At 44.6% G+C, this 17,894-nt stretch overlaps 1 protein-coding gene across 1 annotated transcript in view; it reads right to left on the reverse strand.

Annotated features, from left to right (window-relative positions):
• RASAL2 (RAS protein activator like 2) overlaps window positions 1-17,894 on the reverse strand; it is a 164,788-nt gene that overhangs the window by 23,696 nt on the left and 123,198 nt on the right. The window contains exons 5-8 of the mRNA XM_059477872.1: window positions 13,050-13,159; window positions 4,294-4,447; window positions 2,695-2,793; window positions 1,371-1,925 (exon numbers count right to left, since the gene is read on the reverse strand). Of these exons, the coding sequence (XP_059333855.1) occupies window positions 1,371-1,925; window positions 2,695-2,793; window positions 4,294-4,447; window positions 13,050-13,159 (918 nt within the window). The remainder of the gene's footprint in view (window positions 1-1,370; window positions 1,926-2,694; window positions 2,794-4,293; window positions 4,448-13,049; window positions 13,160-17,894) is intronic.

The raw sequence follows: 17,894 nt of genomic DNA on the forward strand, positions 1-17,894 counted from the left end.
ATTCTACAGTAATACTTATTTCCTCAAGTGGTAACTTTATGGGAGTAAACAGCATTTAGCACTCTTGGATTTCAGTCCATTATAGTTGTTTCTTTTCAACAAAACCCACAAGAATTCTTTTCACCTGGCACAAACTGGGAACATCCAGCTGCATCCCCATCAGCAGAAGTATGAGCTGGAAACACCCTCTAAGGAGCTTTATGGCAGCCTGAGCCACCTGTGCCTCCCATAAATAGAGGTTCAGAACTTCACACAACAGGAATGCAAAGTTTTAACACTAATTTATCAACTTGTTGCAGCAGGCACTGCAGCAGTCCAGAGCCTGTTTTCCAGCAGGGTTTCAACACAATCTTAGCTACCAGCTTCTCTCATCAGATCACTTAAGGAACATGTTCCTGTCACACACAGTGTCACAGAACACCAGTTTTCAAGGGCTAAGCAGAAAAGCACCTTTTCTGGAATATTTAGGTGAGGCTGTCCCTTGGGTGTTGTCTGCAGCCATCCTTCCCCATCTCTATCCCTCTGAATTTGTGCTTTGTTTGCTCTAGCTGGATTCACTGGCAGAAGGTGCCTCCAGTGTGTCCCTACTCACACAGCAGCAGCAGCCAGAGAGATCAATGCAGGCTAATGCTTCCAGAACTTCCCATGACCTGCAGGACACTTTCCCACAACCCATCTGAAGGAACCAGTGTGCATCCAGAGGTCCTAAGAGCATCCTTGGGACAGGTGGGACCACCATTAAGTCAGCACAAATCCCCCAAATGGCTGCTCAAACACTGACCAGATCGATGCTGCATTGATCTGCTGACTCAGCACCAGCACCCACTGCTCATTTATTAGCCCAGGCTTATTTATAGAAGCACTTCTCCAGTTTACCAACCTCCTGTTCACTCCTCTCTTAACCTACATCCTGATTTTAGAAATGCAAGGGAACACTCAAAGGTAGGTGCTGATTTTCAGAATAACACCAAGTTACAGAGCCTTCCTGCCTTCCTGCTTACACTTCATACACAACATCCATTGTAAATCAAAGGTGACTTTGATGAAGGGGAGAGAATGATGAGGAGGACTCCATGGATATCAGAAGGCTAATTAATTACTTTATTATACTATACTATATACATTCCATCTAAACTGAATCTGCCAAGCACTCACTCTGCACACACTGCACAGAATCTCGTGACTGTCACCCAACAGTCCCAACACACACATACACACACACTTGGCCCTGACAGGCCAAGGAAACAAAACATCCTCACTTTGGATAAACAATCTCCATATTGCATTCTACTTTGGCACAACACAGGCACAGCAAGTGATTTGAATTGTGTTTTCCCTTTCTCTGAGGTTCAGGAGCCACCTGTGCTTACCTTGGCTCTCCCAGTGCTCTGAAGGATGTGCACCAAGGCAGAAGCCATCTCCTCCTTGTTCTTGACGCTGATGACGGGTTCCAGCACGGAGCACAGCAGGGCGTAGTTGCTGGTAACATACTCCCCAAATTCCTTGTACTGCTCCATGGGCAGGATGGTGATGGTCTGGTAGCGGGATTTGATGCGGATGGAGGGCCCCCCTGCCTTGCCCTTGCTGGCTGTGGGGGTGCTCACTGGGTACCATTTCTCCACAAACTGCCGGCCGCTCACGCTGGCCGTGGGGATGTTGACCAGCCCTATGTAATTGTTCTTGTCCTTTTTCTTCTTCTTCTCCACGTCCTTGTAGATGTGAACAGTGATGCTCTGGATGTGTGGGAGGCTGTAGAACTCAAAGTGCTCCCCCCAGAAAATGTTGTCTGCTTTTGCTTTGCTGGTGGTGCGGGCAAAGAGGGTGTCATCAAGGCACAGCTCACAGAAGTATTTCTTCTTAGGGGTCAGGTCCTTGGCCTCTATGATCCAGAGGCGAAGCACGTTTTCAGCTCGACGGCAATTGTCCTGTGCAGGAGAGAGAGATCAGTTCTGATTCCAAACCCCTAAAAGTTGAATATTTCACCTTCTGAAGCAGCAGCAAAGGTGCTGCCTTTTCTGTCTGAGGCAAGGACAGAGTCAGAATTCAGAATCAGACAGTCTGATCCAGAGAGAACTGGAATCTCTAGAAAAATGGACATTTTCTAAAACAGAGGCAAAGGGCTGTCTTTTGCATGTCAAGAATGTTGGAATATTTTTCTTCTTCAAAAGCTGTATTTGAAATGCTTTAGAAAACAAACACTGCACACAAGAGGCTGTCCAAAGCTGCCAGACTGGTGAGGAATCCCAGAGCACTCTTAGTCTGTCCCTGGGAGGTAGGATTGCAGCTATGGAGTGACTTATCTGACATTTCCAGCTGATCTATAACTTGATTCCCTGTCTCACTCCAGCTCCAATTGGTTTAATGTTGGTTTTTTTGGGTTCCTAGATTAAAACATGACCCTTATGAAGGCATGCCCCATCTTTCCCAGGTGCATGGCCTCAGGAATCCAGCCTGCATCCCAGGCTGGCACTGGGCAGGGATCAGGAACAGGCTGGTGTGTGTTTACTCATTAAAGGTCTGCCCTGCTGCACTCCTGGAATAGCACAGGGCAGCTTTAGACACACGGATGAGCGGACGGCTCCCCAGACTAAATTAATTGAGGATGCATCTGTGGGAAGCCCTGGTACACTGGACTAAAATCCAATCATCCCACCTCCATTCCCCCACTAATCTCATTTTTGCAGCTCCCATTACCTTCATCGGCTGCGATAGTCTGCGTATGTTTTCCATCCACCAGTCCCTCTCTGCTGCAGAGGAACAACTGAAGCATTTACTGCCCTTGGAGTAGGTTACCTGCAATGAATAAATGACAGACTGAGCTCAGGCAAGCCTAGGAGACATGGAAGAGGCTGCAAAAAGCAAGGAGGAAGATAAACAACGTTTGAGTAACAAAGTAAATATGAAAAAGGGAGGCAAAAATACAGCGGCCTAGAAGGCAGAGAGGATAAAAGGCCCACAAAATGCAGAGAGCAAAAGAAGTTTAAGGTTCTATAAAAGTAGAGAAACTAAAGAATTTATATAAAATTAAGAGCACCAGAGGCTCCTATTAAAGACTTTTAAACAAAGCTTTAATCAGCCAGTTAATTTTTCTTTTTTTAAAGAGTTGTTAATTGATCTGTGGCTATTAAAGCTTGCTGATTTCCCTGTGAAGGCCCAGGGGCACAGGATCTGGTTACCAACAGTGTAAAGACAGAACTGACAATGCATTAGCATAAGGCAAAACCCATTGGCCATAATGACTTCAGTAAATACAAAATATTTCCAGGGGTCCATATAGGCAGCAGTAGCCTAAACAAACTGAGGGAGTTGTGCTCTGCTCCAGCCCTGACAGCTCTGCTTTCCCACACCAGGGAACCGCCTCGTTCCTTCCCCTCTTACGTGGCCTGACAAGCCTCATTTACTCTTTCCATTCATTTGTGCTCACAATTACAAAGCAGTTTGAGGCAACAGCCTCAGAGCTAAGCTGCTGCCAGTGTTTTCCACCCAACTCCCCAAGCCCAAGCAAACTGCAAAGTGTTTCCAGCCAGAAGAATGAGGCTGAAGCAAACAGGAACAGTTCCTGGATGCATCATGAGGGACCAGAGCCTGATATGCTGATTTACTGCCAGAATTTTCCAGGTTGTAAACAGATCTTTGTTCCAGAAGTTCAGACACATCTGACTAATCCTGCTGAAGGCAGAGTGACCTGCCCCTGCCACGACAGGTGATGTGGCCTCAGCTGCATGCAGACACACAGGGCTGCACTGCTGGAGCTGTGATGGCAGGACTGAGCTCACACAGAGCCACAGCCTGCAGCCTCTGCTGAAACAGCCAAGGGAGCTTTGGATCCTGCTTCACGGAGCCATGGACACGTCCACAGCCACTGAGGCTTCTCCTCTGGCAACTTGAAGGCACTGAGCTAATGGAATGGGGCTCTGACTGGAAAACTCCTTTCTTGGGTACAGTCAATTTTCTAAATTCAATTTTAGGTGAATTTGGAGGGGTGAACACACAGCTAATGTACACACTATTGCATATCCATTGTTCTGTATGTATCAACCATACATTTGCATGCACACTACAAATACTTATCAAACTCAAGAGATTTTTCAATTAGAAAAAGACTTCTCTCTGTTTCAGTGACTGATGCCATTAGCCTCAAGGACTTCAAAAGTCACATGGAGGCTCAACAGCTCCCACCCAAACCTCAGCCTGGCAGTGGCTGCTGCTCTGTTTCCCAGTCCCCAGTCCTGGAGCAGCATTCCCCAAGGGTTCAGGGGGATGGCAGCTGCCTGTGTTGGAGCCTGTCCCTACCTCAAAGCAGAAGTCTCGTCCAAGGATGCTGTTGTGAAGTGGTTTGACAAAGACTGCTTCTTCTGCTGCAAAGTCCAGAGTCTCTATGGTGCTGGCTTGGTTCAGTAAAGACTCATGGGAACGGGACTCCTTCAGCTTGGGCAGCTCACGTGGTCTGGAGGACAAGGAGGAAAGGAAGTGTCTTGGTTTTTCTCACAATTACCAAAAAGAGCTGGAAAGATGCCAGACAAAGCTGCAGCTTGTCTCGGTGCTTATTCAGAGCAACTTCCACAATTAGTCTGCAAACCTTATGAAAATAACATTAGGCCAGCAACCCCAGACTCCCAAGGCAATATCTAGCCTTGGAAGTTCATTCCCACTGACCTAGAAATTATAGCTGCCAAGCTGTCAGTGAAAGAACAGCAGCAAAAAATTCAGAACTTAACTGCTGAAATTTTTAAAAAGCCCTTATAGGTAGCTTTGGATGTAATAATGAAAATACTTGTTACTAGCTAGATTAGTAGACAGATGTTGTGTATTAGCAGCAAAGAGCACATGGATCCCTAAATCTGTAACCAATGCAGAATGAGGATTATTCATTAGAGCAGATGACCCTTCACAATATACTTGATTTTTCACATTCAAAGCCTTTACACTTAAAACACAAATACACAAAACACACAAATTCCATCCCACTTCATGATTGCTCAAATCAGTCATCTTGCATTTTCCTTTTCAGCTGCTTCTTCCAGCTTGAATTTCCAATTTTTTTGATACTTTCTTTCTCTTTAACTTCTCACTAACACATACTGCTTCTCCTTTCCAGCTGATTGTCCTGTAAATCCCTGAGCTCCACCAGAGCTGAAATCTCCCACATCCACAGCACTTTTTTATCAAGGCAGTTTTCTCTTTATCCCCACCAGTTCTTGAACACTTCTCAAAGGCATTTCCCTCCCTCCACTATGCCACAGGTTTTGACAATCAACAGTGACATTATCAAATGTGCTTTAACCCTTTCTGTTCTCTCCCAACAAGATTTAATGCAATTTGTGCATAGTGGGGAGCTCTGCTGTCAAAACGTGCCCAGTTCAGAGGTGATGTGGCTTCTCCTTCTGCCTCCAACCTGCCCTAGAGGCTTCTGCAAGAGTCACAGAACACCTGAGGCACAGCTTGCAGCTCAAGGTAAACATCACATCCAGACACATCTTATTTTTCCTGTGGCAGGAATTCAGTCAAGTCCTTCACAGCTGAGCAGCAAGGAGGAGGGCACAGAGTCCCAGCTTAGCAGAGAAGGAGCTGCTGGCCTGGCAGGTCTAGCTTTTGATAAGATACTGAAGTCCCTGTGCTCAGTGATCCCTGAAGGCGAGTCCAGAAATGGGGCTGCCCATCCAGCAAGTGTGACTGGGCACAAGGAACAGATGTGGAAGCAGAGAGGCATCAGCTCTCAGCACATCACTCAGAGAAACAGAGCTCCTGTGTTCATCCTCACAGTGTTTCGTCTTTGATTCAGTCCCCAGTATCAAATGGAAATTGTTAAAAAATGTTATTTATAGAGGAAAGAAAAGCACAGCTACCTCCAACAGCTTCCCTAATTTTGAAAAGTAATTAGTTTCTCTACACTTCTCTCACATATACAAAAAAAAAGTTCCTCACATTCTTTATCCTTAACAAAATCTCCTCCCACCGGTGAGCAATTCTATAGGGGAACTCAGAGGCAAAAAACCCCAAACATTTGGAAAAGGCACCCTAACAAAACCTTGGGTACCACAAAGGATCCAGGCAATGCAACAAGCAGAGCTCACCCAGCTGCTCTTTTGTATGGAATGAAATGCTGCAGGTATTGGAGCAGATTCACACACAATAAGATTTATTAAACAGTGAGGGAGAACTTTGTTCCCATTTCATACTCTGAATGACCTAAGTGCAGGCAGCAAAACCCTTTGATGGGAGGAATATTCCAAAGCCAGATTTCAGATGCAAACAGCAGCCCTGGCTGTACTGTGCTTTGTTCTAACAGGTTCCAGCAGCAGCTGAACCAAGGCAAACCCAAACCTCAGCCATGTATAATTGAGCACTTGCTGCAGTTAAGGTAGGGCAAGTCTAAAATAAACACACCACAATACACCACTCTAATGTCATCTCTGCAAAATCCTCTCTAATTTTTCCTCTCAAGAAAGCACTGCTGAGGTCACTTGGCTTCTGTCCCTGCCTCAAACTGAGCAATTCCTGTCCTTACAAAGTACTGGGAGCCTGCAGCCAGCGCCTGGTCAGTGAAGGAAAGCATGGAGTGAGCACAAAGAGGGGGAAGAGGAGGGAAAGAGAAATAATTACCAAAGAAATGAGGGGGAAAAAATGAAAAAAAAAAATATGTAGCAATTTCCAGTTAAGCAGAGGCTGCACTTGGAGCAAGACAAGGCAAGCAGACCTACACAAAACAACTGTAGAGCCACTTAGCAGAGCATCTCCAGATCATAGCGGTGCCTCATGCCACAGCCCTTCCTTCCCTCCAAACCTCCTGCTCCTGCCACATTGCACACAACAAATCCTGCCCAGAGAGGAAGAAAGGCACAAACAAATCCAACAGGAGCTCTTCCTCAAGCCTCAGGTTACAGATTTCAGAGGAACACCGTGCCAGGCAGATAGGCTGGGACCAGGAGAGCAGCCACAGGTACAGTGAGGAAAGCTCCCTCCTTGGTGAGGAAAGCTCCCTCCTTGTCAGCTCTGCTCCCTCCCCACAGTGCCAGGAGAGGCCCCTGCCTGCTCCTGGGTTGCCAAGGCACAGAATCCCCTAAGGAGATTAGGGGGGGCTGGCAGCCAGCAGAGGCAGCTCTGCAGGCGTGGCTAAGGTGACCTTCCCAGACACAGAAGTTCCTCCTTGTCCTTTTCTGCAGCTTTGATGAGATCCAGACATTAAAGGCAACGTGAGAGAGCAAGGAATCTTCCAGGAAAGCCTCCAAACAGCCTCTGGGAACAGGGCAGGGGCAAGGCAGGTACACACAGCAGATGCACTCCAAGCCTGCACATCCCATCTTGCAAGTCACACCTTTCAGGAGCATCTCTGCTGCTCCACTGCTCTTCTGACCAGTGGGCTGTGAGCACTGGGGACTGTTGCAGAGCAGCTGGAGCACTGCTGCTTTTGTTGACTCAGGGTCCTGTGGCAGACAAATGTCAGTCTGTTCCAGCAATCCTTTGAAGTTACCATATTTAAAACAGCTCAATAAACGGATGAAGTGGCTTAGAACTGGCACTTTATCTTCCACAAACATCAGAACATCCTAAAGCTGTCGGTTAGATGCGACCACATGCATTTACAAACACAAGTGCATGCATTTGTGAGCATTACAGTATAGATTTCATCTATTGAAAGATCTGCAAAGCAAATCTTTGACTTGTGCCTATATCAGCAGCATCCCAATCAATACAGGCAATAATTATACAGAAATAATACTTCTCTGCTGCTTTAAAGCCTCATCTGATATGCTGAATCTGTAAAAAGGAAAGAAAATTGCTTGCTGGCTTCCTTTTGCCATAGATGCCACTAATTCATGTCCCAGTGTCCAGCAAAGGGGCTGGATTAACAGGGTCCTTCCTGTATTAGGTAGGAAGCTACTGGGAAAATGAGCATTGCTCAGACTGTCAGCAGAGAGGTAATCCCAGGGAAGCAGATTACTGTAAACAGGAAGATCACACATGCAAAAAGTGGGGGAAGGGTTGTTTGTACAAATCTGTTTCTGTTAAACAGCTCCATTAACAACACAAATCCTGTTTTAAATTACAACTAACCTCCCATGATCAACTTTTCATCCTGTTGCTTTTTCTATCTATGTCTGTAAACAGAAGAGATTGCAAAGGAACTACATGGGAGTTCAAACAGTTATCAAGGCACCAAATAATTCTTATAAATTCTCCATAAATTCTTTCCCATAGGAAAAACAGACAGAGGAGGAGCATGTCAGGGAGCGTTTTAAACTTCTCACCTCTTTTCACATGTTTTGGAGCACTGGTCTTCAGAGTTGCATCACTTCCTTGTAAATCAGAGCCCAGACAATGCCCTAAACCACTGACCTGGCAGCAGCATGCAACTGCCACTGAGAAAGCTCTCCAACCACCCCATCTTGCTGGCCCAGCCCCAAGCTGACCCTTTCTCCTTGCACACCATAATTCAGTAATTTTCCATGACAGGAAAATCTCGGTTGTAAGCCGGGAACTGGAAACCTCTGGCTTTCAGTGGCTGCCCATGGCACACAGCAGCCTATTAGCAAAGCCCTATTATATTCTACTGTCTGTAAGGCACGTAGAATAAAGGGTTAAAATCCTAATTGCTCTGGTTATGAAGCTCTCCTGCTGATTTTGACCTATTTAAAAGCCAACCTACAAGGCACAAAAGACTTCCAATTACCAAGCTTACCAGGGAGAGCTCTATGTTACTTGTAAAACAAGCCTGTGGACATCAATAATCCAAAATATTTGGAAGAAAAAAAAGTTTAAAAATGAACTTTCCTTTACCAAACTGGTGTGAAAGGAAAGAGCTCAGCCCAAGCACCCAGCTACAGCCAAGTCTCCAAATTGCCTTACACCAAGCTGCTCGTCTGCATGCTTCAAATAATTCCAGCAATCCCCACGTGCTGGGAGGCACTCCCCAAGAGCAGAAAGTCGAATTCAGTACTCAGCCACTCTGCAAAGTCACAGGGGAGAGCCTGGACTGTAATGCAGAGAATTTTCTGCTGTTCTCCCAGCTCCCAGCCCCGTGGAACAGGACCCTACCGTCTCCAGCATCCCCTGCAATTCACCAGCTCTGCCCGTGCTGCAGCACCAGGATTTTCCCTGTCCAAATGCTCATTTTGTAGGCACCACACCCCTCTTCATTTTCCAACTGCCAATTATCTGAACATCCTATTACCTGGTCAACAATTCTACAAGTCTAACCAGTTTTATTATTAATTTCTGGTTTTTTTTTTGAAAAATCAGAAACTTACAGTAACTTATTTATCTGCAAGTTACACTCAGATGTGATTAAATGCTGGGTTTTTCTGAGTATATTGTTCTAGTCTTCCACTGAGATTCTGGTTCTTTCTGGCAAGGTCCTACCCAAAGCCTCATTGTTTGAATCCTGGATTTGCAAAGCCCTTCCCTGCCTGCCTGCTCTCCCTGCAGATCACAGCTTGTCTAACAGACACCTCTCAGGGCTCAGCCAAGCAGGCTGCTGAATTTCACAGCAGGAGAGTTCTCTTCTCTCCTCTGGTCTCTGCTATTAATGTTTCCAATTGGTTTGTTTTGATGACCAGAAATGCTTAATTGATGCAGTTTCATTTCCCTGCTAAACTCAAGGTGAATGCTCCATGGAGGAGCCTTTGCAGAGAAGCATCAGCCATTAGAAAGGGGTCAAGTGAGCTTGCAGGTGGGAGAGAGTAGCCCAGCATTAAGAGGAAGGTCTGTGACAAATGCTGGGATCTTGTTAAGTTTTCAGTGAAAAACCAAACAATTGCTGAAAGAAATAAGTTCACCAAAGCAGGAATGAGGCGTCCCTCCAGAAACAAACCACTCCTCCCTCTCCTTTCCCCACACTCCAGAGTGCTGATAGCTACAGATATGCTGAATGAATGCAAGCTGGGAGTGAGTCAAGCCTTAATAAGGCATTGTGTAACACAGATTTCCATCCTGACAGCTAAATCAGGGAGAAAATCCCCCACCCTTTTTTTCAAAAACCGGCGTTAAATTAGAGCGAACCTGAAAAACACGGCGGGTTTTGCTTCTATCATTTACAGGAGCCCTGCTATTTTCTCACTGCAAAGAGGCAAGGAGGGAGGAACAGGAACTCACCCAAAGTAGAAGAAGCTGTGGCTGGAGGAGTGGTACCTTTTGACCATGAAGCCCAGAGCCATGGCTACCTGCTTCCCTGTGCCCCGCCGGAGCCCATTCCCAGCCCCGCTGCCTCTGGCTCATAATGCCAGAAATGACTTTTAGCAAAGCAGGAGGATTCCCACGTGGCAGTAAATCCCAACAGGGCAAAGCCCTCCCAGCTGTCTGCAGAGCTTTGCTGCAGTCACTGAGACCATATGCAGCCAGTCACAATCATCTTTGCTCCCTCTCTGTAAACAGAACTGCTGGTCCTCTTGGAGATACCCTCAAATTCCTGCCCACAAACTGGAAATATTCATTTGGCCTCTCCTTTCAAACAAAATTTTCCTTAAGTCTTTTCTCATGCCTTTTTTACATGTTTTATATATTATGGACACTGAGAAAGCATTACAGATGAATGTGTGAGTTGAAAAGCCCAAAGGAAGCAGGAGGAAACAGGCTGGAAAAGCTGTGAAAGATGCCACAGTGACACGGTGCCAGGTCCCCTCATGGTGAGAGCTGCTGGCAACCTGGTGAGATGCTGCACTGGCCACACATTAAAGAGCCTCATTCCCACCTGCCCTGGCTCACAAAGGAGCACAGTCTAGTCCTGCCACAGCAGTGGCTTGTAAAGACAACATATTCAAGTAGAAAAAACCACCAGCAAACAACCTGAGCCTGAGAAACAGGAGGGATGTGAATTACAGACTGAGAGGTTATGGATTTATTCCTACAGGACACCTGGATGCTGATCCATGTTTCTAGAGGGCCACCAGAACTCTCTCCTCTCTCTACACACTAACCCAGACACACTGAAATAAAGTTAAAAACCAGAAAAGGTACATTGGCCAATTGCTTTCTGCTGAAACAGAAAATCTGATTACAAAAAAATCTGCAACTCATCTCCATCCCTGCTCCCTACAGCATTCCTGACTCCCTTCTGTTTTAAATCAGCTCTGAACAGACAGCACCCATCCTCTGTCATCATCCAGCATGGCATGCAATGTTACAGTATCCCACATCTTGATGTGCACCAGGATAACCAATCTTCCTTAGTCCAGAATTTTAGAGGTATTTATCTGTAAAATCTCCACTTTCTTGACAGGTCCCAAACACCCCAAAAGGATGAAAAGGCAGTGTGACAGCAGCCTCTATTTCCTTCTAATCCATGCAGGGTTTTCATTTATAAAGCTGTATAATACTTTCTTTGAAGGCAGGGCTCTTGTGTTTGTCAGAGCAAGAAAAGGGAGATGCTATCACTCATCCTGGCCCTGAAAACCTGTGCAACACCATGACATCACCCAGAATCACCTGCCTGAAATGGGAAAGGGCTGACTCACCAGGGCAGGACAGCAAAGTTCTCACTGCTACAGACTGAGAGGCTCAAACAGAATGGGGGGGAACAGAAGGTGAGAGAGAGGCAATTCCTCCTCATGAATTCAGAGTCAGCTCTATGTTCAATAATGGCACCATGTGATCAAGTACCTGGATTTTATGCTTTTGTGCTTTCATGAATTTCCTGAATTTTTTTTGAATTTTCATCAAAGAAAATTCACATTTCATTTCAGTCTAGTTGAAATTTTGTGCCCACACAGGCAGGGAGTGGAAGGGGGTCTGCTTTTTAAGAGAAGGCAGCTTTGCTGTGTGTTACATCATATCTTAAACCAAAGATGTAGGAATTAATTATAGCTATATTTATTAGCTTTCCCAGAACAACAGTGCTTCCCTGACACTACAAAACCAAGTATCCAGGAAAGACAACCAGATTACTTATGGCAAAGAAATCTTCACATTACAAAAATTCAAGCAAAGCTGCTTTCAAACAACGGTAAAAATAACAGGTATGTGATTGCCTGGTGGCATTATTCAAGAAGCTTATGCTCACTGAGTTGCTATTATAGCCACATTGCAACACTCTGAAAGTAGAGATTTATGGGAAAACTTGCATCAAAGCAGCCTGGGTGGACTACAGGAGCAAGGCCATCTAGATGGTTAGTCCCATCTGGTAAGCAGCAGGCTTTTCTGTAACTCCTGATGTTAACAGACCTCCAACATCCACAGCCTTGCTATCTCTGTGATTTTATGGTCTGCCTTTCAGATGGAGAAGGCAGCACCATTGATTGAAGCAGCACAGCATGACAGATACAACTAATGAATGCAGCCCAGCTAAAGGGGAAGGGAAAATGCACTGAACAATGTCAGATCACAGAAGCCTGCCGTGGCCTCAAGTACAGGCCAACAGATTTTTCACTCTATCTACTTCTCCTGCTGGGCTACTGTGGAATGTAACACAGAATATGTTTAATAAAAACAATCAAGGGACTTTGCAAACAGTTAGGAAATACTGTGTGTAAGAGCCTTTGCTTGCCTCATATACAATCCAATCTCAGCCTGGGTCTCCAGGCAAAAGCAAAGATAAACCAAATGGAGCACTAAGATGGTCAGAAATTACTGAGTTTTCCAGTTTTCTGAAAAACTGATCATCTGTTCCTTGTGGTAACACTGCAGTAACCAAAACACCAACACTGCAAGGGTCCTCAGGGTCTGAATTGCACTGCACATCTCTGGGCTGTGCCAGCACTGGTGGACCCGCCCTGCTCACACCAACAGAACTCCTCCTCTCACTGGCCTGCATGCAAGCCCTGCATGCTGCAAGGCAAATTTCTCTCCAGCTGATCAATCCCATGGTTTTGTATCATAAGATTGGAAGTCTGCAGCTTATTTGAAACAGATGCAGGACAAGGTAGTGGAGTCCATCTGCTTAACCTGAGCTTTTTGACAGCTGTGAGGAGCAGCAGTATCAGCAGTACACTGCACACTAAGCTTAAAAGTACAGAGGCAGCCCCACAAACCCCCCTCATGCCAGCTGGACAATAAATCCCCTTCCTTCCCTCCTCCCCTGGGTGCACCCACTGCTGGGTGCCAGCTCTGCCCCTTACCTGTCCTCAGAGTTGTTGGGGGAGGGCAGACGGAAGCTGATGTTCCTGTCCAGCTTGGACTGGCTCTTTGTCCTCTTGATGGACCCTTTCAGGCGCTTGCTGAAGAAGCCCTGCAGTGAGAAGGTGCAGAAGTGAAACAGGGAAACTGATGCCAGCCATGAATCACCCAGTGCTCTGTCACTGAGCCCCAACACAGAGGTTTGATGCCAGCCACAGGACAGGCTGGACTGGGATTGCTGGGAGCAGGAAGAAAGGCAGGGCTGGGTTGGCAGTGACAGTTCCAGGAGGGGAGAGCCTCAATTGCAATAATTAGCACTGCTCACATTACTGGGGCACTTCAGTGGATTCCAGCTATTATACAAGAGATCCTAACCCCACAATCATCATTTAAAAAGGAGAAATCTTCAATATCAGTATTTGTTCCTACTTCCCCTCTCTGTGCCATGTTTTTAATTCTTGGTGAGCTTCAAAGTACAGAGGTTCTCATATTATGAGCTTCTATTGAGCCCACAGTTGCAGCCAGATTTGCCTTTTTAATTGAGATGTAGCACATTAAATCTTTAAATAATTCATAATTTCAATAATCTGGCTAGCCAGAACAGAAAATTTCAAAGCATTTCCCACACCACTGGCTTCAGATATCAGTTATAATATTAGTAAGAAGCAAAGCTCAATTCAAAAATCTGCTTAGGATCTAAAAATAAAGTAAATCTTCAAAGAATCTCTCTTCAAATTACAATTTTTTCCCCAACAACCACAGCCCAAAGGCATGCTAGTTGGAGAGAGCCTCTGGGATCATCTCCTGCTCAATGGGAGTGTGCTGCCAACACTAGGTCAGCCTAATTCTGAGTTGGTCTAGCCAAGCACTGAAAACCTCTGGAGACAGAGGGAACAAAGGAAGGGGAATCTGCTTTCTGCATCTGAAGGCAGTGCTACATTTAAGACTGCCCTTCAGTTTTAGTTTCTGAGCCAGAGGCTCCTCAGGGGTGAAAGCTGCTACATTCTCCTGGTAAAGTGGAAAAGAAAAAGCTTGATATTGAAATAAAAAAAAAAAAAAAAAAAAAAAAAAAAAAAAAAAAACAAAACAAAAAAAAAACCCAAAAAACAAACCAACAAAAAACCTCAACCAGAAAAAAAAAAACCAAAACAAAAACCACCCAAAAACCCCTCCAAACAATAAAACCAAACCCCACAAATGTATCCAATGTGCTGGGGGGAAAGGTCCTGTCAAAAGGGCAGAGTGTTTTCAGCTGTGTGTGCTGCTCACTCTGCCCATGATGCTGCACTTCTCTTGGTCCTGGTATTGAGGAAGTGCCTTTGAAAAATCCCTGTAATCAATAGATGCTCCTGGGCTTCTCTTGGGGCAGTTGCTGGAACTCAAGTAGAGGATGTACAGCCCTTTCAAAGGCACTTTTGTATATTCTGACCTCTCAGCATAAAAGGTAACAAACCCAACCACAGGCATTCAGATCTGCTGGACCCTGGCTTCAGTCCAGTTCCTCCCAATCCACTCCAGCTGCAAACATGAAATAACAAGGCTTTTTCACCTTAAGGGCAAATAAGACAAAGCTGACCCAATTCAGCAGGGGTCCAGAAGTATTTGTATTGAATAATTCCCAATCACACCCAGAGAAAGATGGTGAACATTCATTTTTGTGTGCATGTACAGTTTTAAATTGGTACTGCTTTAACATGGAACATGCTCTTGGTTTAATTGAACATAATCTATACCCCAATCAAACAAATGTTCTATCTGGGGTTGAATAAGGCTAGCCAGAGTTGACTATACAAAAAACCAAAATAAAACAAAATCAAAAAACAAACAGGGTAAGAACATATTTAAAGACAACAATTTATTCAAACAAAGGGTGTGCTTATTGGTCATCCTCAAGAGTTGAAAACATTTTCAGTATTTGTTCTGTGCTGGCAGTTCATGCAGGGCCCAGCGCTTACAGATGGACAAACTGGGAGCAGCATGAAAAATTCACACGTGCCAGAACTGAGCAGAGATTTTTGACTTCCATTTGCCAAAGGAAATGCTTTTAAATACCAAATGCAGATAGGAAAAAAAATGTAGTGATGAAAAATAAACTTCTATTTGCAACAACACCACCTAACTGAAAGTTTTATTTCCTTTTACTCCTATAGACAAGAAATCCCTGCCAATGTTTACAAAGCAGCCTGCACCATTAAAAAGACAAAAACACCTCTACTGTTTTCTTATGTCTAGCCATTTCTCCTAAATACTTATTTCAACACAAAACTGACTCTTGTTTGGCTCTTATACCTAAATGAAATGGAGTGTCTGAGCTTTAAGAATCATCATGGAGCTTCTTTAAAAACAGTGAGAATTTTACTGCTTAAACAAACACCCTCAGACAAAAAGATGTAAATTATTACCCAAACTGCCCAAATTGATGAGACTATGTTCTTAATAAAAAAAAAAAGTACAAAATATTTGGTAGGATAACTGGCCAGGATGAAATTTGACAAGAGACAGATTTGAGGTTCCCATTTAATGAGATCGTACAAGCTGCCTTCAGAGTCACAGGTTTAGGGGAACAAGGATGGAAAAGAGAGATGGGGAGAGAGCAATGGTGCACAACCACACACACACAATCAGGAACAGGTCAGGGCTGGTTTGTCACCTCATCCAAAAGCATCAAACACTGGCCTAAGAAAACCCAATGATAACAACCTCTAAAAATAATTCAATCCCACTGAGAATTCTGTTCATCTCATTTGGAAGTGAAGCCACTCGACTCTCCCCCTCTGCCAAGAAACAATCTCCACAGGAGAAGGGATAATTCAGCAGGCTCTTGGAAACTTCCCCTCAAACTGCACAGGGAAAGCACAGAAACTCTCACCCCAAAGTATTTCCAACCCAGGGGTGGTGGCTGTTGAGGGCAGTTTAGGCTTTAGGAAAAGATGACTGTCCAAAGATGCCAACTGGCTCTTTGTCCTTAACCTGAGCAGGGCAGCACAGAACTGTCTGACAAATTCAAAGGCAGCCCAAGTATGAGCTACTCAACTCCTGGACTGCTGCTCCCTATGGACATGATGATTCTCCACTCCAGGGAGAGCAGCCCATGCATAATAAACAATGGTTGTCCTGGCTGTTCTAAAGGGAAAGGTGAATTCAGCCATGAACAAATGAAATTGTGTATAACCAGAACACAGATCGGCCATCTATAAAAGGCAATGGTATCAGTGCAAGTTTCAAAGCACTAAAAGTGGGGTAAAATGGGCAACAAAAAAATTCCATCTTACACACAGTGCTGTTCCCTCCATTAGTTCTTTCTGGGGACAAACACACTGCATCTGAGCCTTGCAGTGCTTCTTGAACATCTGTAATTCTTGATGAGGAGCACCAATGCATTATTAATAACACCAGGTGGGTAACTTCATTTACAGAGCCATGAGACTCATCTTCTCTGAGGGGAAGGGCTGGATGGGTACAAAGAGAACCCTCAAGTGGCTGTGGATGACAGCAGAACTGCCTCCCCACGAACGTGCCTGGTGAGGACATGAAGCATTTTATTCCTTAAGCTGTTCACAAGCAGCTATCAAGGAAAAAAACAATGTCATAGCCAAGTGAAAACACTGTCCTGTGCCAGTAATGCTGTACAGCTATGGGAAGGCAAAGAAGCAGGGGAAGATGGCCAGGTGGTAAAATGGAAAGATAAAACTAGAAGGATATTCCAGGAATGAGCAGCAAAATGCTGAAGTTTGCTATTCCTTGCAGAACAACAGCAGAAGGCAAATTTAACTATCAAGGAAGTGAAGTTTGCTTATGAGCCCAGTAACACTCAGCATTAAAATATCAGCAGTGACTCCCTTTGGAAAGCCTCAGAACCACTCACACAGTAGAAAAGCAGCTGAAAACAAGCCTGGATACACTTTGGAGGTGATATCCAGAACAAGACAGGGACTTACAACAGCCACGCTCCACCATCCAAAACCCTGGCACTATGTCACTGAAGAGGAGGTTTGTGCACAGGCACAGAACAATAAAAAGCATGTTTGAATGTCCAAACAGAGGATAAAGCCCAATAAAAGCAGAGTGGTGTTATGTAAATCTGCTGTAGCTTTCACTCTAATGCATCACTTTTCTGATTTTCTCATCTCAGCAAGAAAGCTGGAACAAAACAGAACTCCAGAAGTATAAACTGATTAAAGGCAACAAGAGGGAGATTTACAAATGATATATTTTAAAGACCAACTATTTATTTTAGGAACAAAGGCAAGACAGGATTATAGATGTATAAAACAAATAGAATGGAAATTATCTAAGCTCCTCATGCACCCTGTTACATAAGAAAACCAAAGGGCAATTTAACATGAGAGGCAGCACGTTTCAGATTGTCAGGAGACTTTTCCTAATGCTATCTATAAATGAGCCCATCCAATTCACCACCACAAGATATTATACAGACAATTTTTTTTTTCAGCAAGATTAAAAAAGGATTATGTGTTTATATAAGGAAGAATAACATATGTAGCTGCATTAGTCAGGTTTAAAAATAACAAGAGTGAGCAATAATCATGCTTCAGGACACAAGCTGATCAACAGCAAGGATCAGGAAAGATATTTTTCCCCTGATGGGACAGCACTGCAGATTTGGCCAGATAACAATTTCAACTTCCCAATGAAAGATGGTCTGCAGCCACAGGAGGGATGCAGAATAGGAGGAACAAGTTTAGGAACAGTAATAAGAAACCCAAGGAAATGCAGAGGATACTGTAACAAGGGTGCATGGATAATACACCTGTTAATAAAATGCATCCTAGGATTGCGTGCACTCTGCATGATGTGCAGCCAAAAGTCCTGCAGGAATCCAATTT

Source organism: Ammospiza nelsoni, chromosome 9 (genome assembly GCF_027579445.1).
Source record: "Ammospiza nelsoni isolate bAmmNel1 chromosome 9, bAmmNel1.pri, whole genome shotgun sequence".
Lineage (NCBI taxonomy): Eukaryota > Metazoa > Chordata > Aves > Passeriformes > Passerellidae > Ammospiza > Ammospiza nelsoni.